This window comes from Larus michahellis, unplaced genomic scaffold (genome assembly GCF_964199755.1).
Source record: "Larus michahellis unplaced genomic scaffold, bLarMic1.1 SCAFFOLD_301, whole genome shotgun sequence".
In the NCBI taxonomy this organism is placed as follows: Eukaryota; Metazoa; Chordata; class Aves; order Charadriiformes; family Laridae; genus Larus; species Larus michahellis.
The window spans coordinates 101,941-114,157 of record NW_027436030.1 but is presented as its reverse complement, the minus strand read 5'-3'; the positions used below and the strand labels follow the sequence as shown (position 1 = coordinate 114,157).

Below are 12,217 nucleotides of genomic sequence, written 5' to 3'. Positions count from 1 at the left end.
TGAGCTATTTTTTACCTGATTTACAGGCCCTTTGGAGTGCAAAGAAGAGGCGGCGCGTCATCCCCAAGGAAAATCCAAAGCTGGGGAGTCCGGAAGAGAAGCCCCACGACGACGGCAGCTCCTCCATCAATGCCGGCGCTTCCTGGTGCTGGGACAGCGGCGCCGGAGATCCGGGATTTTTCCCCTGCGCTGAGTGTGGAAGGTCAGCTCTTCCTTTTTCTGCTCAAAAGCGGCTGTTTTGGGGCTCAAAAAGCAGCCGTGGGGGCAGCGGGGGAGGGCAGCTGGAGGATTCCCCTTGCCCCGGGGCCGCTTGGCGGTTTTCATTGACTTTCAACCCCCAAAAATGTGTGTTTTCGGAGTCGGGGAGACCCTCCACCGAGCCCTGAGGTTCAGAGCGGTGGCCCTCCCTTGCGCAAGAATCCCGGCGCTTCTCCTTTTTGAACAAAAACCCCTCAAGTTCCGTGAGGATTTGGGGCCTGAGGCTTCCCCGCTCCACTCACTCGCGCCGAGCAAAATGCCTCGCGTTTCAATTCAGCCTCATTTTAAGCGATGGATGGCCCAATTAATTCTAATATTTTAATCGCCCACAATGTGTCCTGTTGGACCACCGACGTCGGAAACTGTCGTACCACGCAGCAAAGCGTAAGAGTTCCCAAAAGGAAGAATAACGGAGCTTGGTCTCACAAATTTACAAAAACCGCCAAAGACTTAAAAATGCCTTTCTTTTCTAACTTTCAGGGTGTTTGAGAAGATCCAGGGGAGAAACGCCCACATGAGATTCCATCGCCCCAAAGCTGATGTTTAAAAGGGCCCCGGGAGCTCTTCGAAAGGGTGGCGAAGCCACAAAAGCCCCCGCATTCCGCTGACCTCCTCCCATAACACCTGGGAACTGACACCAAACCAACCCCGAGGCCAGTTTTTACCATTTTTCTTAAAAACGCCCACCTTTTTCTCCGCATCCGGGCAGCGGCTGGGCTTTGAGGATTCAAGAAGACGCGGTCGCCCCCGCTCTAAAAAGAGAGGGAATGGGGGAAAAGGCCCCAAAAGGGTCATCCTATTTAACAACGTGTTTCCCTGCTGGTGGTGCGCAGCGTTTAAGATCTGGACTGCAGCGCCCTTTTGGTAGAGATAAGGTTAGTTTTCGTGTGTGGATTTTCATTTACTTCTTAAATTTGGTTGGTGAGTTTTCAAGTTCTTGCCCCGCTCCAGCTTTTTGCGCGATCATTAAAGGCTTTAAAACTCGTTGCGCTGTTTCCGGGGCAGCAGAATCGGGCTGGTTAAAGGTGTTGGGTGGCCGTGAGGCGTCTCGGTCCTATTTCAAGCACCCATTGCGTGTTTATTTTATTAATTGGTGCTTATTTGCATAAATTAACGTGGCGTTTGGGAGGGAACGTGGAGAGTTTGATTAGTTGAAGGGAGGAAATGGAAAGAAAGGCGTCTTGTCTCTACCGACGGTATAAAAAAGGATGATTTTTTTTTTTTTTTTTTTTTTTTTTTGTTTCCGGGCCACCACATTTTCATGGCTTCATTTAATTTTTGATGAATCTTCATGTCCAGTAGAGGGGAAAAAATAAAAGTCTGTATTTTGGTTCTGTTTTTCTCTGGAAAGGACCAATGCTCAGGTCTGGGCCTCCATCAGCTCCTTTCCCCAGAGCAGAAGGCGGGTGGGAACGTTCTCCTTTGGCTTCTCAAGGCTTGTATTTTTCCAAAGAAACCTCAAAGTAACGTTTTTATCTAGCCCTTAAGGATTCCCAAGGGAAAGCGGCTGCCTTCCGAAAACGGGCCTCCCAGGAAGGCCGGAGTCAGCGGCAGCCCTGCCAGCCGGGAGGACGGGGAGTTTTTAACCAACAAAACCTGGGGGCTGTTTCCTTTTCAAAAAAGAACCAGAGGTGTCTGTTGCAGCGCTGAGTGATTTTTTTAATGCCATCTGAGGGATGAGTATTGGGCAGTTTGGCTCCGGAGGGGGGGTGAGAAAGCGAGTGCCGGGAGGCGGCGGCACATTGTTGAATAATTACTAAAATGGCCTAAATATAGCATTGTTTAGACATTAAGGAAAGTTATAAAATCAAAAGTCTTCTGAGGTAGAATACAGCCACAGCTGGCATGTGAAGAATGCGACATCTGCGGTTCCGTATACAAGGTTGCTTGCGAAGCTACAGGAGGAATGGAACGGAACGCGATCATTCCGTGGCCTTGCCTTGTGACGAAGAGCAGATACGGGAACGAGATGCTGCTACGGAACTGATAAGCTGCCTACTCTCTACCCTGAGCCAACATTTTGTCAAATTTTGATGAAATGGTGTCCTTTGTGCGAACTTTGCTCATTACAATGTACCAAAACACGCCTCCATCCCGGAGGCTACCCGCTTCCAAGGTGAGACCACTCCTCCTTGAGTACACCAATCCTAGTAAAAGTATTAATGACTAAAGTCACTCAAACTCCACGGTGAAGATAAAAAAATAGTATAAAAACAGCCCGAGAGAGGGGGGATATCGGGGAAGACACCATCACGAACCAGTCAAGGAGAACTCCATCAGTGACGTCCGGGACCAGTCGACGGGCTGGGCCTTTCTTCCCCCCCATAGGGACGCCTTTGGGTAAGACTCAGAATATACCGAGTGTGTCCTCGGGGAACTTAGAAATCTCTCTAGAGAATCTCTCTCCTGCATTTATAGCCAGGCTGTATTGTTTATAACTTTGTCGCGTGTTTTGTGTACTTAACAACACCTTTATTTGCACGTGCTTTGCAGACAGCGTATTTATCACCGGCAATCCTAAGAACCTCTATATCTGTTGTTTAAATAAACTGCACTGTTTAAGTAGCCGGTCGTTTCGGTTTCTCGCTGAACGTGACCAAAGACTCGAGAGTGGCCGTGCTAGTTCAGGAGCACGACTAGACTGAAGGTGCAGTCCACTGTTCGTGTATCCAAACCGTAACAGTTTAATACATACTAAACGCGACTGGACTGATGGTGGCGAATTGGGCATCGCTCAGAATTTAAACCCAGCCGCACCCGGCCTCCCACCTGGGTGAGGAGTGTCAGAACGCAAGGGGGTTTATCTTCCGCCAAAACCGCTTTGTCCCTTTTCACGCAGCAGAGGTGTCCCTGCCCAGGGCAGGGGGGTGGCACTGAATGGTCTGTAAGGTCCCTTCCAGCCCGAACTGTTCTGTGACTCTCAATCTTGTACAGAACACTTTACGTTAAAGCTTGGTTGAATTGTATATAGAAGTGTGCGCTTCCGCACTGGTACCTGGTTTTGGTGTATTGTAGGAATATTGTCGTTTTCATTTCTGTTCAGAAATGTACATTTATGCGATTTCTAGGAGTGCGACCCACATACTGCTTACGGACGGCACGCGCGGATGGCAGTCTGACTCCCTTTTGTTTTCAGATCTCCCTATGACTTTATCTAGCTGCCTTCTTGGACTAGTTATCTGTTGGATAATCCCGTGTCAGTTGCTAGATCTGGAGCATAAAGTGGTTGGTTTTTTTCAGTTCCGGGATTACTTACAAAGAACGTAATTCTGAAATGCTCCAGTGCTCCTCCTACTGTTCGTAACATTGCTTTGATGATCCTGGCTATAGCATATACGCTTTCAAATTGACAAAAAATTCTCATCCTGTTAAAGACTGGATGTAGCAGGACAGGTTTGCTGCCCCAAAACGTGACCCTTCCATGATCCAAGGTAAGAACAAGGACACTCTAAAGCCCATTTCACTGAAGGCCATCAGCCCACTGTGATGTAGGTCAGAGCATTGGGAAGATTAAATAACCAGTTTGTCAGTTCTCAGGTGCCTCTGAGGCACAGTTACTTGCTACACAGTACAAAAGATTAAAAAAAAAGCTCGATCTGCGCTTGCAACTCATTTCACCATCGGTTTGAGCAAGACACACGTATCCAGAGGCCTGAGGTGTAACCCAGCGATTACAAGGATTAAATACTGAACAGCACAATCCGTGCAAGCCCAGCAATGTATTTCCCACCACGAAAGGAATCGGTACTGACACATTGTTATCACCGAATAACCGTAACTGGGTTAACGTTGCTGGAAAGGACCAGAGCCATCTACAGACGTCAAGAAGGGTCTAAAGAAGATATTTATCAGCGGCCTGCAGAAAACAAGTTGCAAGCAGAAAGCGGTGGATAAATACAGAGTATACAAGGAAAACTACTGTGTATACAAGGAAAGTATACAAGAGTATACAAGGAAAACGACAAGGTCCAACAACCTGCTGCTTAATAGCAACAGATAAATACCAAAAGGGTATTAGATGCCCTAGGTACCTAGATGCCCACCGCCTGCAAGATAAAACTGACACGAGACCAGGGCATAACCAAAAGGAATACGCAATAGTTCATATTGCATATGCAACATACGCAGCTTCAGAGAGTTACAAGAGGCTTAACTGAAAAGAAAATCAGTTCTGTTTTACCTCCAACCAGGACACTCTCTACGTGCACTGACCTCCAGACACTGTCCCACAGGCCTTCAAGGCACCTCTAGGAACAGCTGATGGCATTTGTGCTCGCTCAGGTTTATCCCAGCACCCCCCCAGACCTTCATGTCCCTCCCAGGAGCCTGGCTGTGCAAGGACACTGCTGTGTGCTCCCACTCTGCGCACTCACTCACGTTTGCTCTTCACTGATGTTCCTTCTCCTGGGCACGTTACTGGCCTTGTGTGCTTGAGAGGCATTTTGGGACAAGACCTGAGCCTTCAGGCACTGCCCTGACGCGATCCCCTCGTTATGATGGAAATGCTGTTTTGGAGGCCAGCTCTGTCACAGAAGTGCTCATTCCCTGTCCCTGCCTGCAGCCACAGGACCACCACACCACAAAACTGTCACCAAGCTTCAAGAGCACTCAAGCCTTATACCAAGAGAGGAGCTAAGAAGGAGAGCGCTGAAGTGGAAAGGGAGCAGCTCTGGGAAGACCAAGCGCTGGTGCTCCTTGACAGTGCTCCGGTGCCAGGACCTTTTCCCCTCCAGCTCTGCACGCAGGATCTGCCCCTGCAGCTCTAGAGAAGGTCTCAAAGGAAGGATCTCAGACAAACAATTAATTGGAAGGTCCTTTATTTTGTTAAAACAGAGAGGGAGGGTGGCTCCTCCTTTACACAGTCTCTGGGTCACACAGAAGGTGGATAAATACATAACTGGAAATGGCACAAATAATGACGTTTCTCTGTGGACAATATTATAATATAGAAAACAAAGCAAAAATACCCCAAACTCACAACCAAAACCAACCTGCAATGAGTTCCATTAGGAGTGATTTGCAGAAGACGACAAGCAGTTTAATGCTTCTGAAAGCATCCAGTTATCGGTTTCCACACTGCATCCTTGAGCTGCTGGTTCCTCATGCTGTAGATGAAGGGGTTCACTGCTGGAGGCACCACGGAGTACAGAACTGCTGTCACCAGATCCAGGGATGGGGAGGAGAGGAAGGGGGGCTTCAGGCAGGCAAACACTGCAGTGCTGACAAGCAGGGAGACCACGGCCAGGTGAGGGAGGCACGTGGAAAAGGCTTTGTGCCGTCCCTGCTCAGAGGGGATCCTCAGCACGGCCCTGAAGATCTGCACATAGGACACCACGATGAAAACAAAACAACCAAAGCCCAAACAGACACTGACCAAGAGAAGCCCAACTTCCCTGAGGTAGGCGTGTGAGCAGGAGAGCTTGAGGATCTGGGGGATTTCACAGAAGAACTGGTAAATAGCATTGCCCTGGCAGAGGGGCAGTGAAAATGTATTGGCCGTGTGCAGCAGAGCAGTGAGAAAGCCACTGCCCCAGGCAGCTGCTGCCATGTGGACACAAGCTCTGCTGCCCAGGAGGGTGCCGTAGTGCAGGGGTTTGCAGATGGCCACGTAGCGGTCGTAGGCCATGACGGTGAGAAGAAAATACTCAGCTGACATAAAAAAGAAAAAGAAAAAAAGCTGGGAAGCACATCCTGAGGAGGAAATGGTCCTTGTATCCCAGAGGGAATTGGCCATGGATTTGGGGAGAGTGGTGGAGATGGAGCCCAGGTCAAGAACAGAGAGGTTGAGGAGGAAGAAGTACATGGGGGTGTGGAGGTGATGGTCCCAGGCTACGGCGGTGATGATGAGGCCGTTGCCCAGGAGGGCAGCCAGGTAGATGCCCAGGAAGAGCCAGAAGTGCAAGAGCTGCAGCTCCCGCGTGTCTGCGAATGCCAGGAGGAGGAACTGGGTGATGGAGCTGCTGTTGGACATTTGGTGCCTCTGGGCACTGGGACCTGTCTATGGAAGAAAAAAATAAAAAAAGGTGAGAAATTAGAGCAGACTTCTTTCAAATAAAATTATTCTATTGCTCTTAGAGCCCCACCCAACTGCGTCTCCCCTTTCAGGAAGACCTTTGGAAGGTCCTTTCTGTACACTCTGGTTGGTGCTGGCTGACAGTCCAGCAGGGAGCTGAGAGCTCTGCAGGATGCAGTCCTGCCCTACAGCCATGGGTAAAAAGGAACACGGGGTGATCTCAGATTAAATCTGCTTGTGGCATCAAAGGGCTTTTCAGCATTGTCATCCCAAATTCACCCGACTGCAGAGCAGAGCTGAGGGCACCTTTTTGTTGCTGTTCTCTTTTCCCACCACAGCCGAGGGGTGTTTTCAAGGCAGAAATCCCTGTCATTTCTGTTGTGCTGCAAGTGAAACCTCGTGGGTCCTAAGAGCCAAGGGGACCGTCCCTCCGTGCAGAGTGAGGACAGCGAGTTTGTCCATCGGAATTGCTCTCAGCTGCCCTGTGCTGGTACCTCTCTCAGCTGGAGGACAATCCCAAGCAGACATTCCCATGAGAAGAAACTGGACACTGCTGAGAGCAGAGGGAGACCATTTACAAGCGCAGGTCTCCCAACCCTTCATGCCATCTCTTTGGACCCAAGGAGGATCTCGGCTCTCCCCTCCCAGCCAGGGACACAGAGGGCTCATTGCGGCTGCCTACCTTCAGCCCTCCAGCTGGATTTACGTGGCCTTGGCACTGACATGTCTACTCTGTGGGGCTCCTAGACAACACAGAGATGCCACGGGAGAGCTGTGCCCTTCTGGAGGGCAGCGTGCAGCCAAGCAGGATGCTCCAGGGAGAGAGTCAGCTACCCTAAAGATGGGGTATCCTGATGGGAGGGTCGTCTTACTCTCAGTCCCTCACACTGCCGTCCCCAGAGCCCCAAAAATAAGTGGATTTGGATGCTGTTCCTCCATGGATACACCCGCGTGACAGGACATGCAGCATCAGCGTCTGAGCTGCACCTGAATCCTCAGCCCTCACCACAGCAAAAAGAAGGGAAAGAACAACGGCAGCAGAGGCAAGAGGGGAACATGCCAAAGTTCTGCCAAGAGAGTCAGGACAGGGAGACACAGTCAGACACTCGAGCATTTCTCCTCTTTGGTGGTTGGGCTGCTGGAAAGGCAACTCAAGACTAAATCACCAGCATATTAAGGGGTGGGGAACTCTACTGTGTGGGAGAGGAGACCACGAAATGTCTCCGGGGAAGGTATCCCCACTTGAGGGGATGGCAGGGAGGTGCCATCCTAAACAGGAAAAGAAATTCCTATCTCCCACTACCCATCCATCCCACCAAGAGTGGAAAATTACAACTTTTTTTCTCTCAGGTAAATGCTGCCTTGTAGTCCTTCTTCAAAAAGACCATTAGCAAATGTCCTGGGGGTGATCTGGAGCTGGAAACCTGACCCACACAGCACTCACCCGACTTCAGAAGGACCCTGCCATGCCCTGGGTGGAGTCACTCACTCCCTCCATAGCTTCTCCCCACAGGGCCATGGGGAGCTCCCTGGGCAGGCTGAGAGCTGACCCGGGCAGGCAGCAGAGTCCCTGGCCCAGCACACAGTTCCCTGGGACACGGGGACCCTGCTCTCAAGGACGGTCCTGAGCACCCCTGGATGCACACCCACCTTCACAGCCCTGCAGCCGTCCCTGGGAGAAGGCAGCCGACATGCCCTGTACCTTTGATGATGTGGTAGGGGCGCCCTGCTCTCGAGCACATCCTCAACACCGACGGAGCCTTGAGAGCCTTCCTGACAGATCACATGAGACATGGGCCGTGCCAGCTTTAGGAGACTGATCCAGGAAGCCTCTCCACATTATACTGCAGCAGAGACACATCATGCCCTGTCCCTCTGATGGCGCAGCAGGGAAGCCCTGTTCCACACGTTGTCCTTCTCCTCTACGCTAGAGAAACTGTGAGAGTTGTACTTGCAGATCCCGTAGGCTGTGGGTTGTTCCTGCTTCTGGAGATCCCTCCAGCAGCTGCAGATTCATTGCCCTGCAGCCAGAGACTGTGGCAAAGGCTGTGAGGATTTCTCCCAGTGAGCTCTCAGTATTCTCCCACCACAGGCTGCCTTTAAGCTCTGCCGGCCTCACACATCTCCCCTGGGTGCCTGCAGGCCGTGCCCTCAGCCCTGCTGCGCTTGGCAGAGGAGCTGCTCCTGGGCAGGGCTGTCTCTCTGCAGCACTGCCCGCTTGCCATGAGCTCCCGCCGTCCCAGGAGCCCAGCCCAGCTCCGCAGCAGAGGACCAGCCCGAGGCGTTTTAATGACCCCTCTGGTGGGTTTGGTACCGAGTCCGTGAAACTCAGACCCTGAGAGGAAGATGAAGTCGAAGTCAGATTCAAAACCCAAAGTTTCCTGGAGCATTAATGGGTCCCACTGAGGACCATTACCGACAAAGCCTCCACAGTGGCTGGTTAGAGCAGTCAACTGGTGGCAGATAGGCAGAGGGAATGTAAAGGCGGAATAGATTTGGAGTAAGCCTGGATGGGTTACATTCAGGCAAAGGACCAAGCCGCGATCCCCAGCCCCTGGGAAGGGAGATCCTGTCCCTCAGAAGTAACTCCGGGCTCTTCCTGGGGCAGTGTGATGTGGGGATGCTCAATGCCAACGGCAGGACTGTGGAACAAGAGCTCCCAGGCTCTTGGGCGGCGAAGGGGAGGCAATGAGATGCTAATGGTGTCAGGATAAAGTGCTTCCTCATAGGCATCAGTGGCAGAGACAGCAGCCGTAGCCGAGGGTGGAAAGAGCTCATCTCTGTTGGTGCATTTCAGACTTTCTTCATCCCTCTGTCAGCTCCACCACAGGCTGTCCTGCAGTGTCCCACACCTGCACCTCTTTCTCTGCAGGCTGTAGACACCCACCCTGCTACCACACCTTGCTCTCACCTCAGCATCTTCCTTCCTTTACTGATATCTCTCCATCCTCCCTGGCTGCTCCTTGAAACACAAAGCCTCGGGCTGATCCCGTCTCCCTCTGGGTGACTTGTTACAGCACAGCACTGCCCTTGGAGTGACATTTCTTTTTCTTCCTGTGCAGTCTGGACCTCCCCAGATGAAGGTTGCGTCGTTATTCCTTTCTCATGCTGTACCTTACGAGAAAGAAAAGGTCCGTCATCTCTGAAAGCAGCCTTCAAGCACTCTCAGGCTACTGCTATACTGCTTGGAGCCCCCCCAGTGCTGGGGTGAAGAACTCCAGGTCCCTCAGCCACCCCACACAGGTCGTGTGCACTAGGTCCCCAACCCCACCTTGGCAGACCTCCACTCGACACTCTCTAGTCCATCACTACTTCTCAGAAATGGGGAGCAACACACTGGGACACAGCCATGTGTGTGGGGCCAGACCGGTGCTGAGCTGAGGGGGACGAGAACTCAGGTTGTCTGGGTGGCCCACGTTCCTCCTAATGCAGCTTGGCCTTGTTCATAGTGTCCATACTCTACTGGCTCGTAGTGCCCAGGCCCAGGTCCTTCTCCTCAGAGCCTCTGCTCAGCCGGTCAGGTCCCAGCCTGTCCTGATGGATGCGCTTATTCTCCCCCTTCCTCCCGGCACACACCGATGCAGGACTGGCCACTTCTCCTTGTAAAACTTCAAGTGACTACTGTTGGCCGAATCCCAGTTTCACAAAGTCCCCATGGACTGAAGCACCGTTTGCTCAGCATTTAATGTTCGCATGCAGCTGGCTCATCTTGACTGGGATGCCTCTCACAAGAGAAGAGCATGAGGAGTTGCAGGGCACTACAAATATCTCTCCTAGAGAAACTTGGGGGTCGGTGCTGATCATGCCATAGGTCTGGACCCAGAGGGGAAGTTGCCCTTTCTGGGAGAGAGCAGCAGGAACACCTGTGGCTCTGCCTGGGGGGTGGAAGATGACTCAACTGAGAGCTGAAGGGCCAGCACGGGAGGGCAGAACATGGGCACCGCTGTGGTGGGTGGATGTCTGTCTGCTATGGATCCCCTGCTCAGGAAGAGGAAGCAGATGAGGCCTTCTTCAGCCACCTGGAAGAAACCTCATGTTTGCAGGCCCTGGTTCTCATGGCAGACCTGAACTACCCCAGCATTTGCTGATGGGGCAACACGGTGAGGTGCAAGCCTTACAGGAGAGTTTTGGAGCTCACTGGGGATGTCCTGCTTACAAGGGTGACTGTGATGCCATGAGGTGAAGTGCCCTGCGGGACTTCCTCCTTACAAACAGGGAAGAGCTGGTCAGGGCTGTAACAGTCAGGGACGAGAAGGTAAAGGTGAGGCTCCTGAAAGAAGCAAACCCATAGGTTTTTCCTTGTGTTTCTTCCCCTCTTCTGAGTCGCCTTTTTAAATCTTCTTTTATTTTTCCCCCTGACAGCCAGAATGTTTTATCAAAACTGGTTTTCAGCAAGAAAGTTGTCAGTGACTGAGGAGGAATCTGCTTACAAAGCTTTCTGTTCTACCTGGCAAAGTTCAAGAATGGATGGAAGGAAGAACACAGGCTTTTCCTCTTTGCCCTCTTTGGCTCTGGTTTTCCCTGATAATCAAACCTTCTCCTTTTCTCCGTCTCTCCTGCTTACCTTTACTTCCCACATCTCATTTGTCACCATCTCCATACTGCTTTCTCTCTGTTTCTCTCCTAATGAAAGGTTAAAGCCACTTTGCTGAGGTGTTTTATCTTTCAGTAGAATTACCCTTAGCCCATCCTAGAAGATGTATTTAAATAGACTAGAGTAAGAACAATTCAGAAACCCCTATGTTTTTCTCCATCGACTGTAAAGAGACCCTTGGGTAAGAGCCCAAATCCAATCACTTACCTACTGTTTATAGCGGAGTCCTACTCTAAGTCCCATAAGAAGTTTGTTCTTTGTGCAGAAAAGGATGTCTTCTTGTTCTCGGCTGATTCTCCTCTCCATTCTTCTGTCTTCCTTCCAGCCTGTGCCTGAATGTCCCCACGAGCCTCTTTTCTCATCCTTCTACATTCTTTTGCTCTGTCTCATCTTTTTTTAACCTCCTGAAGCATTGCTTCCTCCACTGACCATCTGACCTTACTCATTGCAGCTGGGATACGAAATATTGAACCATACCAGTGTCACGGAGCTCCTTCTTTTGGGCTTCTCCTCCACCGTCAGGAGCACCTAACGGCAATAACTCTCCGTGCTTTGTACCTGGTTATCTTAGTTTGCCCTTTTTAGAGGCCTGGCTGACGGAGTCCCTTGGGAAGCAGTCCTGAAGGGCAAAGGAGTCCTGGAAGGCTGGACAGGAGCAGGCCGTCCCCATGTGCCTAAAACCAGGCTGGCGGGGAAGAAGACCAGCCTGGCCAAACAGAGAGCTTTGTCTTGAACTTGGGGAAAAAAGGAGTTTATGACCTTTTGAAGAAGGGGCGGGCAACTCAGGGGGACCACAAGGATGTCGTGAGCTTATGCAGGGAAAAAATTAGAGGGGCCAAAGCCATCTAGGTCTTTACCTGGCTACTGCTGTAAAAGACAATAAAAAATGTTTCTATAATTACATTAGAAACACAAAGAGAGCTAAGGAGAATCTCCATCCTTTATTGGATGCAGTGGGAAACATAGTGATAATGGGTGAGGAAAAGGCTGAGGTACTTCATACCTTCTTTGCCTCAGTCTTTAACGGTAAAGACCAGTAGTTCTCTGGGTACGCAGCCCCTGAGCTGGAAGACAGGGATGGGGAGCAGCATGGAGCCCCCATAATCCAAGGGGACTAGTGAGGGACCTGCTACAGGACCTAGACATAGACAAGTCTATGGGGCCAGATGGGATCCACCCAACGGTACTGAGGGAGCTCTTGGAGAAGCTCACCAAGCCCCTTTCCATCATTTATCAGATGCCCATCTACAAGAAGGGAGAGAAGGAGGATCCGGGGACCTACAGGCCTGTCGTCTGACCTCGGTGCTGGGGAAGATTATGGAACAGATCATCCTGAGTGCCATCATGCGGCA

At 51.2% G+C, this 12,217-nt stretch overlaps 1 protein-coding gene across 1 annotated transcript; it reads right to left on the bottom strand.

The window, feature by feature from the left end:
• Positions 1 to 5,296: 5,296 nt before the first annotated feature.
• LOC141736888 (olfactory receptor 14A16-like) lies at positions 5,297 to 7,031 on the bottom strand. The gene has a single exon (XM_074571538.1). It carries the CDS (start codon positions 6,227 to 6,229, stop codon positions 5,297 to 5,299), a length of 933 nt encoding a protein of 310 aa, XP_074427639.1. The 5' UTR covers positions 6,230 to 7,031.
• Between the last annotated feature and the right edge of the window lie 5,186 nt (positions 7,032 to 12,217).

Coding starts and splice junctions, on each gene's coding strand:
- LOC141736888 (XM_074571538.1), bottom strand. CDS start 6,229: ATGTCCAACAGCAGCTCCATCACCCAGTTCCTCCTCCTGGCATTCGCA.